General features: G+C 47.6%; 1 protein-coding gene and 1 pseudogene across 1 annotated transcript; both read right to left on the minus strand.

The window, feature by feature from the left end:
• Window positions 1–262: 262 nt before the first annotated feature.
• LOC133765311 (elongation factor 1-beta-like) lies at window positions 263–909 on the minus strand (annotated as a pseudogene).
• Window positions 910–17,488: 16,579 nt separating this feature from the next.
• Window positions 17,489–17,983, minus strand: LOC133765609 (protein FAM32A-like). The gene has a single exon (XM_062199152.1). The coding sequence runs from the start codon at window positions 17,972–17,974 to the stop codon at window positions 17,639–17,641; it is 336 nt and encodes a 111-aa protein (XP_062055136.1). The 5' UTR covers window positions 17,975–17,983; the 3' UTR covers window positions 17,489–17,638.

Genomic DNA, 17,983 nt, shown 5'->3' on the forward strand with positions numbered 1-17,983 from the left:
ATCCAAAGCCAGGAGCCAGGTGCTTCTCCTGGTCTCCCATGCGGGTGCAGGGCCCAAGCATTTGGGCCATCCTCCACTGCACTCCCGGGCCACAGCAGAGAGCTGGCCTGGAAGAGGGGCAACCGGGACAGAATCCGGCGCCCCAACCGGGACTAGAACCCGGGGTGCCGGCGCTGCAGGTAGAAGATTAGCTTATTGAGCCACGGCGCCAGCCTTGTTCTCTTTCAATGTTTTGTTTAAGTGAAATGATCCTGGATGGCTTTTAGGTCTTGTTGAAAGCAGTCACATCCATGGATTGCATGTAATCCTCAAATGACCTGTTCCTCCAGCTTCTCTCTGCCAACTGTGTTATCTTCCACGACATACTGCATTTGAAGTTACAGATTTCATACCGCTCTGGAACTAACTTGGAGAAGCCCCAGACCAAGCCATCTGCTTGAATGCTTCTGACACACTCCTCCAAGTTGGCCGTATCTGCTTCGTCACTGCAAGGTTTCACTTCCAGTAAATGGAAGACTTGACCGAGAGTGCAGGTTCTCTGGCTTTCTTTGACCCACACCACGCAAGTCGTTCCTCCCTTAACCTCTGCACTTTCCTCCTCCCCTCAGCTCCAATGAGGTCAATGTCATCATCATCTTTACTGTCTGTGGCTCCACTTCCACATCTGCAGGGCCTTACTTGCCCAGAGCTTTTCTCCCTCCTGGGAGGCTGGCCTTCTCCTTCTCCTGAGACTTGGCGTAATTATGCCAAGTAGGGCATGGCACAAGTCAGCAGGCCCTGGCCCAGGGTCGGCTTGGAGCACTGCCACTTCTGCTTAGGCTGGCACATACCCCTTGGTGCAGCTCTTGCCACCAGGTAATTGTTGAGCACCTGGAAGCCGGTGGGCCTTGTTAGGTCTCTGAAACGCATGGCGTCTGCTGTACCAGGGAGCTGGGGGCAGCAGAGCAAACGAGTGCACACTATTGGCACCGGTGCTTAAAGGTGAAAAAAATGGCTAGTATTGTTTTAAAAAATACTTATTTATTTGAAAGGCAAAGGGACAGAGAGAGAGGCAGAAAGGTCTTCCATCTGCTGGTTCACTCCCCAAAGGCTCACCAAAAAGCAGGGCTGTGCCAGATGGAAGCCAGGAGCCTGAAATTCCATCTGGGTCTCCCACATGCATGGCAGGGGCCCAAGGATATGGGCTATCCTCCACTGCCTTCCCAGACACCTTAGCAGGGAGCTGGATCAGAAGCAGAGCAGCCTGGACTTGAACCTGTTCTCTGACATGGGATGCCGGCATTGCTAGTGGTAACTTAACTCACTGTGCACATCACCAGCCCTGTTTAGTAGATATTATGAAACTGGCAGGAAAGCTGTGCAGCACTGTTGATCAGAGCATGTTCAAGCAGTTTTGGACAGAGAGTGAACTGGAGCGGTCAGCCAAGCTCGTAATTTTGGCATTCTTCACAATCAGGCAGGTACATGGTGCGGTAGCTGGCACTGGTGCCAACCGTCTATGAAGGCTGGAACAAGTTCATGTTCACCCCCCTCTCTAGGCATAGGAGGCAGCCAGATGGCACAAAGCATTTTACTGTTTTAATTTATTTCTCTTCTTTAATGTCATTCTTGAAACCTTTTAATTTCATTTTATTTAACCTTTCTAAGAATCATGCAAATGGCAGGTGGACTGAAGACAGGCTGTAGGTTTTCTTTTCCAGGTCATCCTCCAAATTCATCCCCCAACCAATCCTATCCCCTCCCTGCAATCTCAACCAAACTCTCCTGAATGACGGCTGACAGTAACAGGCAGAAAATGGGAATTTAGAATCAGTACAGCAACTGATGAATTACTGTCGATAAAGAATAGGAAAAATACTCAGCTAATAGTTAAATGAGTAGAGATCATCCTAAAAAAGAGGAAAGAAAGAGAGAGAAAGAAAAAAGGAAAGAACGTAGGAAGGAAGGAAGGAAGGGAGGGAGGGAGGGAGGGAGGGAAGGAAGGGAGGGAGAGAGGGAGGGAGGGAGGGAGAGAGAGAGAGAGAAAGAAATCATTCTAAGTAGTTTGGGCCCAACTATTAGCCAAAGCAGAACTTTTATCAGGAAGACAAGTTGTTAACACAGAGAACAGTCTCAGGAAATGACTAATGGAAAGAAGATAAGAGATAGATAAGATAAGAGATTGACCCCTGCTGTTCTCTTTCGTTTGTATGTCAAAAGTGCATTGTGTATAGTTTTAGGGAAAAAGCAATATTTATTTTGTTTTGTTTGTTTGTTTGTTTGTTTGTTTTTGACAGGCAGAGTGGACAGTGAGAGAGAGAGACAGAGAGAAAGGTCTTCCTTTGCCGTTGGTTCACCCTCCAACGGCCACTGTGGCCGGCGCACCGCGCTGACCTGATGGCAGGAGCCAAGTGCTTCTCCTGGTCTCCCATGGGGTGCAGGGCCCAAGCACTTAGGCCATCCTCCACTGCACTCCCTGGCCATAGCAGAGAGCTGGCCTGGGAGAGGGGCAACCGGGACACAATCCGGCGCCCCGACCGGGACTAGAACTCGGTGTGCCGGCACCGCAAGGTGGAGGATTAGCCTAGTGAGCCGCGGCGCTGGCGAAAAAGCAATATTTAAAAGTATTTATCCCAAACTCTCAAGTTCATGGAGGGAGGGAGGGAGGGAGGGAGAGAGAAATGAGAATCTTTGAGTCATTGGCTCAGTCTGCAAATGCCTGCAACAGTTGAGGCTGGGCCAGGTCGAAGCCAGGAGCCAGGAACTTCATCCAGGTCTCCATGTGGGTGGCAGGGACTCGGTACTTGAGCCACTGTCTGCTGCCTCCCAGGCACATTAGCAGAAAGCTGGGCTCTGGAGAGGAGCTGACACTTGAACCCCAGCAACTCCAATATGGGACGCGGGTGGCCTAAGCAGTGTCTGGCCCTCTGCACCAAATGCCTGTTCCTCCTCCTGTTAGTCTGAGGGGTTGGTTGGTGGCCATTGAGGAGGAGTGTGGCAGGCTGCGTTCAGTATTCTACGCTGATTTAATTAAACGTCTTGTTTTGGGACCTGAATCTTGAGTTCACTGTTTTGGTTCTTGGGGCCCAGGTGGGTCAGGAGTCTTTTCAAGGCAGCTGGGATGGTAGCTGCTCAATACATGTTCTTCCCACCTTTAGGAAATGTTAGGCCCTAACTTTGACTACAGAGTTCAATCCTCCACGTGCTTCCTGTGAAATGTTTTCTATATATAGTTTTTCCTTCGTATCTACTGAATTGCCTTTAGCACTCGCCTCAGCTACCAAAATCCAAGAACACTCAAGTCCCTTACATTAACTGATTTGAGACTGGCCTTTGGTCTAGCAGTTAAGACACCTGCACACAAAGTGAAACTGAACCCCCATAATGTAAAAGCAGGACCCAGCCTTTTGTCTGTCTTCCTCAGTGGGAAGTGCCCTGCCTGTCCTTATCTAAAGGAGTTCACTGACTCAAGGCAGTTATCCAACTGGCCTTACAAGGTTCTAATCACAATACAAAGTTCTAATCACAGAGGCATCTGCTTCTGCAATAGATAAGAACCTTGATGGCCAGTATTGTCCTGGGGTGGTTTGTGTAGGAGAATTGCAGATCCAGGCAGAATGTAGCTGTCACCTTTGCATAACCCTTCTATCAACTGGAGCCCACTTGGTCATCGTAAACTTTCTAAAGAGCACAGCATCACTGACCAACCACAAATCACAAAGCAATTGACCAAGCACAACTGACCAATCGGGAACCTGGACATGAGCTGATCACGCACCTCTCAGCCCCAATCTCAATCTATAGGAGCCTTCACCCCTAACTCCCTGGAGAGCCAGGGGAAAAAAAGATGCAGTGATGTAAGATCTGGGCATTGCCACCCATAACTGACTGGTGCATCTGAGAATAACAGCTGCTTGTGATGTTCTGCGGGAGACAGAGTTCATTTTTAGCCACCACAGTGAGTTCAGATCACTGTGCATGGCCACTGCTGGAGTAAGAGGTAGGGTACTGGCTCACTTCTGGCTATCTGGGAGACACTAGGCCATATTATATAAGGACTGGATTGTTACTCTAAAATTGTAGTGGCTGGCACTGTGATGTAGCAGGTAAAACAGGCGCCTGCAGTGCCGGCATCCCATCTGGGTGCTGGTTCTAGTCCCAGCTGCTCCACTTCTGATCCAGCTTTCTGCTATGGCTTTGGAAAACAGTAGAAGATGGCCCAAGTCCTTGGGCCCCTGCACCCATGTGGGAGACCCAGAAGAAGCTCCTCGCTCCTGGCTTTGGATCAGTGCAGCTCTGGCCATTGTGGCCACATGGGGAGTGAACCAGCAATAGGAAGACTTCTCTGTCTCTCTTTCTGTCTCTGCTTCTCTGTAACTCTGCCTTTCACATGAATAAATAAATCTTAAAAAAAAAAAAAGAAGAAGAAGAAGAAGAAGACGAAGAAGTGGAGCAGCTGATACAGGATGCCGGCATTGCAGGCAGCAGCCTAGCTCACTGAGCCACAAGGCCAACTCCTGTGATTACTACTTTTTGCAAACTTCTTCTGTCTTTTTAGTGGAGCTTGGGGAGTGACATGTGATTAACATGTGTTGTCAATGTGACGTGGTTAACAGCTGCTTTGGAAAGAGCAAGTTTGGAGGTTTAAGCAACAGAATTTAAGTTAGATATGAGTAATGAAGAGAAAATCATCTCAACAACTTGGAGTAAAAGGATATGTAAAAACTGTGGTTGACACACATATTTAATTTGAGAACATCCATTACATGAGAGTACTCCAAAAGGTATGTGGAAAAATGCAATTAAAAGATGGCTTTTTTTTTTTTAATGCAAAAGGATTTTGAAATCCAGGCCTAATTTTTGAGCTATATGCAGTTTCCATGAACATTTTGAACATCTCCTTTTGTGTCTTCAAAGATCATGGGAAAAAATGTGTGTTAGCATTAAGAATAATCTTAAGAAGCACATTTCCCAGGAAATTTGCATGTAAAACCTTACTCTGAGTTGATAAATAGGGCTTAATAAATAAGATTAAAAAATGAGAACTAAAATTAAATACTTGGTTGGCAAAAGTTCAAACTTTGCATTTTGAAATGCAAAGGCTGCTAAAAGATTTCTTTAACCATAATAAAAGATAAAAGAAGCCTTTGGCTTTGATTTTTTTTTTCAAAAAGCATATAACATTTTGCATTTGCTAAGATTGAAAAAAATGAACCAAGAATAGCAACTTAATTTTGGTGACTACTGTGCGTCAGAGTGCTGTAGTGCTTGGCCTATGCAACTGAGGAGATTTTTTTAGTTCAGAACAGGAACTCACTAACCTGCTGTTTAAAACAGAGACACAAGTAGAATTTTTTAAAAAATTTTTTTCCTATTTATTTATTTGACAGGTGGAGTTAAAGACAGTGAGAGAGAGACAGAGAGAAAGGTCTTCCTTCCATTGGTTCACCCCCCAAATGGCCACTACGGCCGACACGCTGCGCCAATCTGAAGCCAGGAGCCAGGTGCCTCCTCCTGGTCTCCCATGCGGGTGCAGGGCCCAAGCACTTGGGCCATCCTCCACTGCACTCCCGGGCCACAGCAGAGAGCTGGCCTGGGAGAGGGGGAACCGGGACAGAATCTGGCGCCCCAACCGGGACTAGAACCCGGGGTGCCGGCGCCGCAGGCGGAGGATTAGCCTAGTGAGCCACGGTGCCGGCCCCACAAGTAGAAATTTAAAAATTGATGCAGGACTACAAGGATAGACAGAGAACTGAAATAAAAATCAAAGAGCTGATTCTGAATGTTTACCAAACCTCTAGCATATTAGCACACAGTTTAAGTCAATAAAACATATGGCGTCTTAAGAATTTCTATTTGTTGGCAAACAGAAAGGCTGCCTTTTCCAACTGGACCTGACAGAGAATCTGCAATAAGCAATTCCCCATTAATCTAAGATCTGCTCCTTAATGTGGCATTTTTTGGAAACTGTATCAAGTCACTTTGTTTTATGAAGCACCAAAGAGCCAAAATCCAATTTTATTACTATATACTCAGAACTACATTTGCCAAATAAAAATCACAAATATTTTGGCAAAGCCTCTTTCCAACTGTTAGGAAGAGAACTGGGTTCATCTGAACAAACAGCCTTATCGACAGAGAGATAAAGCCGCATTGGGAAAGGAAACACTCGCCCACGCATGCACTGCACTGTGACGCTGCAGTCAAAGAGCACGTATTCGACACTGTCCCGTAAGATTATAATGGAGCTGAAACATCCCTGTCACCTAGTGACATCAGAACTGTCACAACACGGCAGGTGCAACACAGTCCTCCGGTGTTTATGGTGATACGGGTGTGAACGCATCTACCACACTGCCAGCCGTAGAAAAGCATACCAGGTATAGTTACACGGAGGACGTAATATGGGGTAATGATAATAAATGACGGTGTTACCCCTCTACGGGTTGTCTATTCTTTTTATAGTTATTTTAGGGTATACTCCTTATATTAAAAAGAAACTTATTGTAAAACGATGTTATGTGCTCCACCAGCACAAGCCTCCGACTTCTTGGGTTTATGGCACCACTTGATCCTATATTTTCTCTTGCACCTGATTTAATCTCATGTGTTTCTCATCAACAAAATGATATGCCCCTAAGCACACAAAATCTTCTGCCAGTGTTGCCAATAAGAGGTCACATGGAGTGACTGAACTGGAAACAAAAGTGATTAAGAACTGCGCAGGTGCAAATCGGGCCATTATTTGCCACCAGTCAAGCATGTCCCATTCCACCATTGCTGTGACCTTGAAGAACAGGAACGAAGTGTCAGGAGCTGTCGAAGGATGTGCTTCACTGAAGGCAATGAGACTGAGGAAAATATGAGAAGGGCCCATAGCAGGTGTGGAGAAACAGCTAACAGCCTGCACTCAAGGCCAGACGCAGAAGTGTGGCGCTCTCGCTCTCGCTCTCACTCTCTCTCTGCACCACGATGATCCCAGCCAAAGCAAACATTTGTCTGCCGTGTTGAAAGCCAGTGCCTGGGCCCCGCTGTGATGCTGCGTGTACTGCTAACTCTGGGTGGTCCATGTGCCTCAAGAATCATTATTCACTACATAATGTGAAAGGAGAGTGCTGAGCCGGCAAGCGCCGATGCGAAGGCAGCCGAAGACTATTTGGAAAGTCTAGATAAGTTGATTTTAGAGGAAAATTGCTTGCCAGAGCAAATCTTCAATATGTATGAAATCCCTACAGTCTGGAAGTGGGTGCCTGAAAGGACTCGGGTCCCCAGGGCGTCACATCACTGCCCGGTTTCAAGGCTTTTAAGGGCAGTATTACAATCGGGGGGGGGGGGGGGGGCAGTGCTGCAGGCTACACGTGGACGCCTGTATGATCTGCCACAGTGAGAACCCCAGAGCCTGAGGCCCTTCAACACCACACACTGCCAGAGGACTGAAGAAGCAACAAGAAGGGGCCGGCACTGCAGCACAGCAGCGCAGTGGGTTAAAGCCCTGGTCTGCAGCGCTGGCATCCCACCGGTTCAAATCCTGGCTGCTGCACCTCCGATCCAGCTCCCTGCTAATGCACTTGGGAGAGCAGCAGATGATGGCCCAAGCTCTTGGGTCCCTGCACCTACGTGGGACACCCATAAGAAGCTCCTGGCTCCTGCCTTCGAGAAATTGGTCCAGCTCTGGCCATTGCAGCCATTTGGGAAGTGAACCAATGGATGGAAGACTTCTCAGTCTCTCTCTGTTCCTCTCTCTCTAACTCTGCCCTTCAATAAAATAAATAAATCTGAGAGAGAGAGAGAGAGAGAGAGAGGGGAAAGGAAGAAGGGAGGGAGGGAGGAAGGGAGAGAGGGAGAGAAGGAGGGAGGGAGGGAGGGAGGGAGGGAGGAAGAAAGAAGTCCTGCAGGACCCAGCGCCTGTTCCAAGATGTTCCCCTGAATGGAGCAGCACTGTATGGAGAATAACAGAGCTGTAGAGATTCTGCTTCTTGTTGATGATGCTCCTGCCCGTCCTCCTTTTATTGGTGGTCTTATCCCATGTCAGCATGGTATTTCTTCCCCCCAGTCACCACCTCTTTGAGCAACCAATAGATTAAGAAGCTACAGCAGCTTTTAAGGCCACTGATCTGAGAAGCCCGAGCTATTGCTGCAACTGAGGCAGACACTGGGAAGACACTGATGCCATTCTGTAAGGACTGCAATACCTGCTGTTGTATCAAGAACCTTGCTGGGCTTGGGGTGATGTCATGAGGAGTTTGTGAATGGCAGGTGGAAGCAGAGAGTTGAGAGATGCGCCCATGACTACTAAGGATTTGCCAAGAATGAGGAGGCTCTAGATAAGCACAAGGTTGTGTCTGAGATGGCAAAACCCTTCCCCCTGGGTGTGGATGAAGATGACATTGAGGAGCTCCTCGAGGTAGTCTGTGGAATGCACTCACGAGGAAGAGCTGTTGGAGCTGGAACAGGAATGCTTAGCTGAAGAAGAGGTGAGGAAAAGGGAAACTGCAGGAGCCAGAAAAGAAAGAGAACCCCAAGGAAACGCACAGGGAAGGGTTTAGTAGACGTGTCTTCAGAGCACAACACGCTCCTCAGGAAATGGAAAAACACGGCCCCCAACACGGACAAGTTTCCATCAATGGAGAGGAAGGCTCACGATGGATTCTCCGCTTACAACCTCGTCTATGACGGAAAAAGCAGCAAACCACGCACGCCACCATGGATGTGCGGTGAGAAGGGTGACATCTCCTCAGGACAGCCTCGGCAGACATCACCAGACGAATGCAGAAGAGAGATTGTTCTCACAGGGGATGACAGCTCCATGTGCGCGATTACTCCTGTGCTAATACCTTCCGGTGGCGTAAGCAGTGCTGCTGGAAGACAGTATTGATACTCCTGACTGTGTAGACCAAGGCTGATGTCTGTATTTTAGGTTTTACCAAAATAGTTTCTAAATATAATTTAAAACTTTACAAATAAAAAAAAAGAAAAAATATTTTGGTATAGCTGAACAATGCTTGTGTTTTAGGCTGTCATTACAAAAGAATCAAAACCTTAAAAATATTAGGATTGGGGTTGTCATTGTGCACAGCTGGCTAAGCCTGTGATGCCAGCATAGGTGTGGGTTGGAGTCACTGCTCCACTTTTTTTTTTTTAAGATTTATTTATTTATTGGAAAGGCAGAGTTATAGAGAGGCAGAAGCAGAGAGAGAGAGGTCTTCTATCCACTAGTTCACTCCCCAGGTGGCCACAATGGCCTGAGCTGAGCTGATGTGAAGCCAGGAGTTTCCTCCAGGACCCCACATGGGTGCAGGGGCCCAAGAACTCAGGCCATCTTGCACGGTTTTCCCAGGCCATGGCAGAGAGCTGGATTGAAAGTGGAGCAGCTGGGACTCAAACAAGCGCCTATATGGGATGCCAGCATTGCAGGTGGCAGCTCTTCCCACTACACCACAGCGCCGGCCCCTTCTGCTCCACTTCTAATCCATGTCTCTGTTAATCTGCCTGGGAAAGCAGCAGATGACCCAACTGCTTGGGTCCTTGCACCTGGATGGAGTTCCAGGCTCCTGGCTTCAATCTAGTTCAAGACCAGCCACGGCTGCCATTTAGGGAGTGAACCAGTGGATGGAAGGTCTCTCTGTCTCCCCCTCTATCTATAACTCTCATCCCTCCCATCTTTTTTTTTTTTTAAGGATAGTAAAGGGGAAGTTTATTGAGATACACGCCAAGGAAGGAATGGTCCAGTGGAGAGGGCACATCAACTCTCCCTTTCAAATAAATAAGATAAATCCTTTTTACTAATCTTTATAAATTCTACAAAATAAAAGTTACAGTAAGCTAGAGATAATTTATTAGTAAATAAAAATCTTTAATAAATTTAGTGTAGCCTGGGCATACCCGTACATAAAATCTACAGTCCTGTACAGTAATGTCCTAGGCCTTCACGCTTCTCACACTGACGGACTCCTGCAGAGCAGCATCCAGGCATGCAAGCTCCCTTCATGCTACGTGCCTTAAACAGGTGTTCTGGTTTTTATCCTTTATAGTTCGCTTTTATTCTAACTTTTCATGGTCAGATACATCTAGATGCAGAAATACTTCCCAGTGTGTTACCATTGCCTACAGTATTCTGTATACTCACACGCTGTACAGGTTTGTAGGCCAGGAACAACAGGCTATAGCGCTCAGGTTTCCGTGTGCATGACTATCCTCCCCTATTAAAGCTTCATTCATGCAGGCATCCCATATCTAGAGTGCCAGTTCAAGTCCCAGCTGCTCTGCTTCCAATACAGCTCCCCACTAATGTGCCTGGGAAGCAGCAGACAATGGATCAAGAATTTGAGTCGCTGCCACTCACATGGAAGACCTGGATGGAGTTCCTGGTCCCTGGCTTAGGTCTGATCCAGCCCCAGCTGTTGCTATCATTTGGGGAATGAACCAATGGGAGGAGGACTTTTCTGTCTCTCCCTCTCTCTCTGTAATTCTGCCTTTCAAATAAATAAACCTTAAAAAAAATTGTAGCTTATAGTCAGAAAAATATATTTTAAAATTTATTTATTTATTTGAGAGCTAGAAAGAGAGATTGAGAGAGCTCCTAAACACTGGTTCATACCTCTAAATGCCTGCAATGGGTGGCAATGGGCCAGGGCCAAAAGTCCAGAGCCAGGAACTCAATCCAGGTGCCCCAGACTGATGGCAGGAACCCAATTACTTGAGCCATCAGTGTTGCCTCCCAGGGTCTGCATGAGCAGGAAGCTGGAGTCAGGAGTCAGAGCCAGGTATTAAAACCAGTTACTCTGATGTAGGATGCAGGCATCTCATTCAGGATTTTAACCACTAGGCTACATGCCCAGCCCAGAAAAATATTTTCTAACAGAATTTCATACATTGTTTTCTGGATCTTTGTACTACTTTGATATAAACGAAAAATGGCTTCACCTTTGAATATAAACTGTATGTTTTTAAAATTCTTGTGTGTAAGTTTGTGTTCTTAGGGTTGAAGCTTCATAGAATTCCTGTAGTTATCTCTCAAAATTATCCTTTGGGAGCCAGTGCTGTGGCGTCAAGGGTAAAGCCACTACTTGCAGTGCCAGCATCCCATATGGGTGCCAGTTTGAGTCCTGGCTGCTCCTCTTCTATCCAGTTCTCTGCTATGGCCTGGGAAAGCAGCAGCAGATGGCCCAAGTCCTTGGGCCCCTGTACCCGTGTGGGAGAACTGGAGGAGGCTCCTGGCTCCTGGCTTCAGATATGCCCAGCTCCGGCCATTGTGGCCATCTGGGGAGTGAACCAGCAGATGGAAGACCTCTCTCTCTCTCTCTCTCTCTCTCTCTGCCTTTCAAAAAAAAAATTAAATCTTTACAAAAAATTATCCTTTGAGAAATTCTCCTTTCACTGGGCACAGGGCACTAGATGTTAGCTCTGTCAGCAGAAACCAAGGTGTCTCCATTTCCTTCGTTCTAAGTACCGTCCTCTCTCTGCATCGCAGGTTGAACTGAAAGCACCTTCTAGAAGTTCTGTATGCTTGACATGAAGGCATGAGAAGTCAATTTCCAGAATGAAATGATGAAAACCATCTGATTAGGGGAAATATTTCAGATCTGAAATTTACTTGATGTATACAATTAGGCTAAAGAGTTTGAATAATCCTAAGAAATAATGGCAGTAAAGTGTAGTGCCTTTCACTCTATTGTGTGAGCCATGTTCTTGAGGCAATCAACGCAATAATCTAAAACGCAAATAGGGGAATCTGCTACTGGCTGACTCGGAGACTGTGGGAAAGCAAACTACTGAGGTTGTACCAGCTGCAGGAGATGTCAGTGAATGCACGCCCATGTATGCTGTTAGTACACACTAGGCCTCTGGAAACTTTCTGGCACATTCTTACCCTCCAAAATCTCCTTTTTTTTTTTCCCTAGATCTTCTGGGGAAAAACATCTCTTCATATTATTTTATTTTTGTAATAAGTGAAAAATCCAAACAGAAACAATTTTAATAGGTACATTTTTGTTTCCCGCTTCTTTGTTGATTTTTTTTTTAAAAAAGACTTATGTATTTATTTGAAAGTCAGAGTTACAGAGAGAGAGAGAGAAGGAGAGGCAGAGAGAAAGAGAGAGAAATCTTTCACATACTGGCTCAGTCCCCAGATGGCTGCATTGGCCGGAGCTGCACCGATCTGAAGCTAGGAGCCAGGAGCATCTTCTGGGTTTCCCACATGGGTGCAGGGGCTCAAGAACCTGGGCTATCTTCTACTGCTTTCTCAGGCTGTAGCAGAGAGCTGGATTGGAAGAGGAGCAGCCTGGACTAGAACCGGCGCCCATATGGGATGCCGGCGCCTCAGGCCAGGGCATTAACCCACTGTGGTCCCTCTTGATCACTTCTAAAAAGACACTTTAATCTCCCTCCAAAGTTCTTTCTGAACTACACATTTTCTTCTGCATTGTTTTAGATCCTGTAAACAGTAAATGCATTTTGTGACGTGGGAGTTTCAGAGTTGGCCTTCCTTTGATCTGAGTATCTTGTCTTTGTTGCTAAAGACTTGGACACAAAGAAAACTGCTGAACCTGTAGGTCTTGGCCCACAAACTCCGTGCCCATTTGGGATGAGTCAGGGTGAATCAAGTCTCCTGGAAGTGAGATATCCTCAAGTGGAAAGCCTGTCTTTAAGTAATTGAGGTGAAAGTGTCTTCAGAGGTCACTAGGCCATGTCTGTTGCTTTCTAAGACCTGTGAGAGGAAATGCGACTATTTGGGGGGTCACAGGACAAGGTAACAGCAGAGGTGGGACTAGTGTATAGCCCTTCCTCCACCAGTTCAACTGGTAGTGATACAGAAATGACAGTAATGAATTCTGGGAAAAATCTTAGAAAACAAGTTGTTACCCCATTTTAATATGTATTTCCCTCATTCTTGACAGAAGCATAAACACAAATCTCATGAATGAGATGCGAATGTTTGAGGAATTTTGTATCTACAACTGTTTTCATGCTACGCCCTAGTGAGTTGTATAATCATACTCAAGATATACAGCATTTGTGATGTTTTTGGTGAGCATTCTTTAAGGAAAGCACAAATTTAACATGCTCTAGCTATTTGTATTACTATTATTTGCACACATTAGGAATCCCCTTCATGCCAAAGATCTAGAAAGAGAAACATTTACTCACAGTTTGGGAGATATCACCATATCATGCTGCATTCTGTCTGAGGCAGGTAAGAAAAAGTGTTATCTTTGTTGAAATCATACTGCTACTGACGTTACCAAATTGAAAACATAGGCACTGAAATATTTGCACCTGCATCTCAATGGGCCAAATAGGTTAGAAGCAGAAAGAGAAACATTAGTTTGCTGCTTTCTCAACCCCAGGTTTAAATACTTTAGTTTTCTATATTTTCAGTTTCCTAAATAACTGATCATGAAAAGAAGACCATTTTATTAGAACAGACAGAATATTTTAGAAGCTGAGTAAAGGAAGCTTTGTGGGCTTCTTGTGGAGACTTCTTTCCTTCCCTATCAACACAGCAGCTAGAAAAGGAGAAACAAGGTTTGTTTGAACACTTCCCATTTACCAAAATAAATAAAGTGGAACTAATAAACAGACTGTTGAAAAAAACCCTATTTCCAATACAAAATACACACACAACAATCACGAATACTGAACTTATTAAGCAGTTCCTACTTGCTAAGCAATGCCCGAAGTGATTTCGATCCATTGGCTCATTTAACCCCTACCCCTGTGAGAAGCAGAAACTCTTGTCCTTATAGTTTACAGATAAGAACCCTATGCTATAAGAGGGGTCGGGATGTGCCCCCAACTCCAGACTTGCAAGTAAAGGAGTTGAGATTGCACCGGGCCATCACCACTTCGGAGTGAAACTCTTCCTCAGGGCATTGTAGAACCACAAATAGTTCACAGGTTAGAAACTCAAGAAGAAAGAACAAAATCGGGCTCGTCTTGAGAGTTGGGGCAGCCGTGAGGAATTTGCCCATTAAATAGCACAGGAGTAACAGCTTTCCAATTAGCAAGTCATGGGAGAAAACAAAGATCTATTCAGTGAAAGTACAATATCCTGATGATCGTGTGATCTGGGATCCCACAGAGGGGCACATTTTGCCATAGCGTGCCGCCCAGTCTGTTGGCACAGGATGTGGGTGAAAGGCACGCCAGGAAAAGATAACTCGCTGGCTGGAGTGTGGTGGGGAAACCATCCCCAGGGGTGCACCCACGATTTCCTCTTTTCCTTCTCACTAGTGAGGGAGACGGTCGCTTTTGTGCTGGTTTCTTCAACAGAGGGCGAAACCGAGCGCGACACGGAGGCTCCCTGACATCCACTCCCCTTCCTGGTTTTTAGTTCTAGAGCCCAAGCAGGGAAGAGGAAGGAGTTCCTGAGGGAAGCCCTCGGATTCCTACCCGTGCGTCTCCTGAAGCACATATGCAGGCACTTCAAAAAGTTTGTGGGAAAATGGAATGAAAAGCAATTTTGAAATTCATGCATAATTTTTATAATATGCATTCTTATGAAGAGTCCTTATCCACAAGAATTTCAAACTTTTTTTGCACGGAAGTAAACTTACCTTTTCACTGCAGTTTCCGTGAACTCTATGAAGTACTCTCTAGTGGACGTACTCATTTAATCCTTGAAAAGGATTTAGGAGCCGGTGCTCCCCCCCCACCACCGTGGCCGGCCGCTGCCGCTAGCCAACACCTGGGGGCAGTTGGCAGCGCTGCCTGGGCAGCCTCCTAGAGCCAGGGGTCTGGCAGGCTCCGCGGGCGAATGGCCTACGGAAGCCGAGGGGGGCCCGCCCGCTCCAAAACCCAAAACGGGTAAGCTGCCACCTGCGACTCTGGCATATCCCATATGCCTGCCGGTTCCAGTCCCAGCTTCTCCACTTCCAATCTAGCTCCCTGCTAATGGCCTGGGAAAGCAGCAGAAGATGGCCCAAGTGCTTGGGCCCTGCCACCCACATGGGAGACCCAGAAGAAGCTCCTGGCTTCAGCCTGGCCCAGCCCTGACCATTGCGGCCATTTGGGGAGTGAACCGGTAGAGAGAAGATCTCTCCCTCTCTCTGTCTCTCGGTAATTCTGACTTAATAAATAAAAAGATTTATTCATGTTCATGTTTGGGTGCTCCCAAGACCCTTCGCTGGGTTTTGTCAGTTGCTTTATCTCGGGTGTCCAGAACAGTGCCTGGCAAAGATTGGTTTCAAATCAGTACTGTTAAATCCCGGTCTGCAGAAGAAGGAACGGAGGCAGAGGGCGCTGAAGCCCCGACCTAAGCATCCACAGCTGGGCGACTGGGGAGCGTCCACACCTGGCCTGGGCCCAGAGCAGAGCGAGGAAGGTCAATGCCAGGGGATCCTTTTGTGCTCCCAGGGTGGTGGCAGAACCAGAAGAAATGGCTGTGTTGAGCATTGGGCAACTGGAATCTTAGGGAATCTTAGTTCATCTCAGTGATTAACTGTCACATTTGGGCCAGGAAGTAGCAGGGAGCTACTGATGCGAAGGCCATGCACACAAGGACAGGGACAGACTCTGGCACAGCTGACAAAGATCATGGGTTGCTCCTCCCCCAATCGCTGATGGATTACTTTGTTTTCCCTCAGCCAATAGGAAGAGTTAAAACAGAAAATTGGGGCCAGCATTGTGCCGTTGCTTCTTCATATCCAGGCTGCTCCGTTTCCCATCCAGCTCCCTGGTCATGGCCTGGGAAAAGCAGTGGAAGATGGCCCAAGCGCTTGGGACCCCTGCTCCCCATGTGAGAGACCCGGAAGAAGCTCCTAGCTTCGGCCTGGTTCCACTCTGGCCGTTGTGGCCACCTGGGGAGTGAACCAGCAGGTAGAAGACTTCTCTTCATGCCTTTCCTTTTCTCTATAACTTTCAAATAAATAAATAAATAAATCTTAAAAAAGAAATTGTCACAGGAAGTGAGGAAAATGCTATTTCTTGCATACTTGAATTTAATTTTTAAACTTGAAGCAGTCTCTTACGAAGGCAGCATTATGTAGAGAAAAAAATATGAAATATGTCATCAAAAGAGCTAGGCTTTAACCTGCCTTGTCCCATTTGAAATTTCTAGGTAGTTTCCCTAGTTCCCTATGTCTGTTTCCTCATCTCTAAAATGAGGATTAACAGTGATTGGCGTGGACAGAAGGGTTTTTTTTTTTTTTCAAGATTTTATTTATTTAATTGAAAGAGTTAACAGAGAGCAGGAGAAGGATCTTTTGTCCACTAGTTCACTCCCCAAATGGGTGCAATACCTAGGACTGGGCCAGACTGAAGCCAGGAGCCTGAAACTCCATCATCTGGGTCTCCTTCATAGTTGGCAGGGGCCCAAGTACTTTTATAAAGTGTAGGTTAAGGGGCCGGCCCTGTAGTGTAGTGGGAAAAGCCGCTGCCTGTAGTGCTGGCATCCCATATATATATAGGCACCGGTTCAAGTCCTGGCTGCTCCATTTCCAATCCAGTGCTTTGCTATCACCTGGGAAAGCAGTAGGAGATGGCCCAAGTGCTTGGGCCCCTGCACCCATGTGGGAGACCTGGAGGAAGCTCCTGGCTCCTGGCTTCGGATCGGCACAGCTCTGGCAGTTGCAGCCGTCTGGGGAGTGAACCAGTGGATGGAAGACCAGATCTTTCTTTCTGCCTCTGCTTCTCTGTAACTCTTTCAAATAAATAAATAAATCTTTTAAAAAAATAAAGTGTAAGTTGAAACTTAGTGAAAGATAACAAATGTGTTAATTTTGTATAGTCCCCACTCCCATTCTATTTGTACTTGATTTTGACTATATACTCGGTTGTTTTTGTTTTTTCAGTGACGCCTTTGCTTTATTGCACGGCTTTTACACAGACAGCCCGTCGCCCCCGGCGCAGCCCCCTCTCCTGAGCGCCTGGGCCACCGGGACACTGTTTCTCCCTACAGCCATCGCGGCCGCCGTGTCACAGCACGCGCATGACCACTCAGGGACGAGTGCTCCAAGGCTTCCACGGTGAGGAACGTCGCGATCGATTAGCAACGTCTGCCTGCGCACTCGACACCCATCAGAGGCACCTGGAAGAAGGGTGCTGCGGGATCACCGGAAGCGATGCTACTGCTGTAGCTCACTCAAGTGGTTTCTGCTGTGCACTGAAGTAGTGCTCCTGAACCAGCTCACCGGAAGTGCTACTTCTGCTCCAGGTTCACCGGAAGTGCTGCTCCCGCTCCATGCTCACAAGAAGTGCTGCTTCTGTTCATCTCACTGGAAGTGGGGCTCCCCCTCCAGCTAACCGGAAGCGGTGTCTGCTCCAGGGTCACCGGAAGTGGTGCTCCCCCTCCAGCTCACCGGAAGCAGTGAATCTACTACCCGAGCTGTCTCAGCGGCCGGGCGCTGAGCTGAGAGCTGCAAGGCCACGGAGCCTGCGTGGAGCAGCAGAAGCCACACGGAGCCTGGAAGGCCGCCCACGCCGTCTTAGCGCCTCTCTCCTGGGGAGTCTGTCTCATGGGGTGGCGACCTTGACACTGGCGAGGCGACCTTGACCTCCGGATGGAAACGCGGCGCTCCGGGGCCAGACTACCAGGGTTTCCCTTCCAAGAACGCACAGTCGCGTGGGTGGGGGGCGGTCTCGCTTTAATCGGGTTCCAGGCAGAGGGGGTGCGGGGGAGAGGGGTCGGGGCACCAGGGCTGCCCCTCGCGGGCGGCCGGGGCTACTTCGTCCAGCTGACTTTGAGGATGCCGTAGTGCTCCGTGAGCGTGTCCAGGTGTCTGTTGAAGTCCTCCACCCTCTGCTTGTGGGTTTTGGATGCTTTCTTCAGGATCCGTTCCATTTGCCGCTTCTCCTGCAACTTCTCGAAGGCCGCCTGTGCCGGGGTCCGCTTGTCCAGGCAGCGCCGCTTCTCCTCCTCGCTCTTCTTGCTCGTCCCCATCGCTTCCAGGAGCTTCGCCTTGTCTTTGTCCTTCTTCTTCTTCCGCTTGGTCATGCCGAGCTCTGCGACGCCTTTCAGCTTCAGGGGACCCCTTTGGACCTGCTCGTAGGCCTCCATGGCGGCCGG

Source organism: Lepus europaeus, chromosome 8 (assembly GCF_033115175.1).
Source record: "Lepus europaeus isolate LE1 chromosome 8, mLepTim1.pri, whole genome shotgun sequence".
NCBI lineage: Eukaryota > Metazoa > Chordata > Mammalia > Lagomorpha > Leporidae > Lepus > Lepus europaeus.

Excerpts from the sequence above, each read along its gene's own strand:
- LOC133765609 (XM_062199152.1), bottom strand. The coding sequence starts at position 17,974 with ATGGAGGCCTACGAGCAGGTCCAAAGGGGTCCCCTGAAGCTGAAAGGC.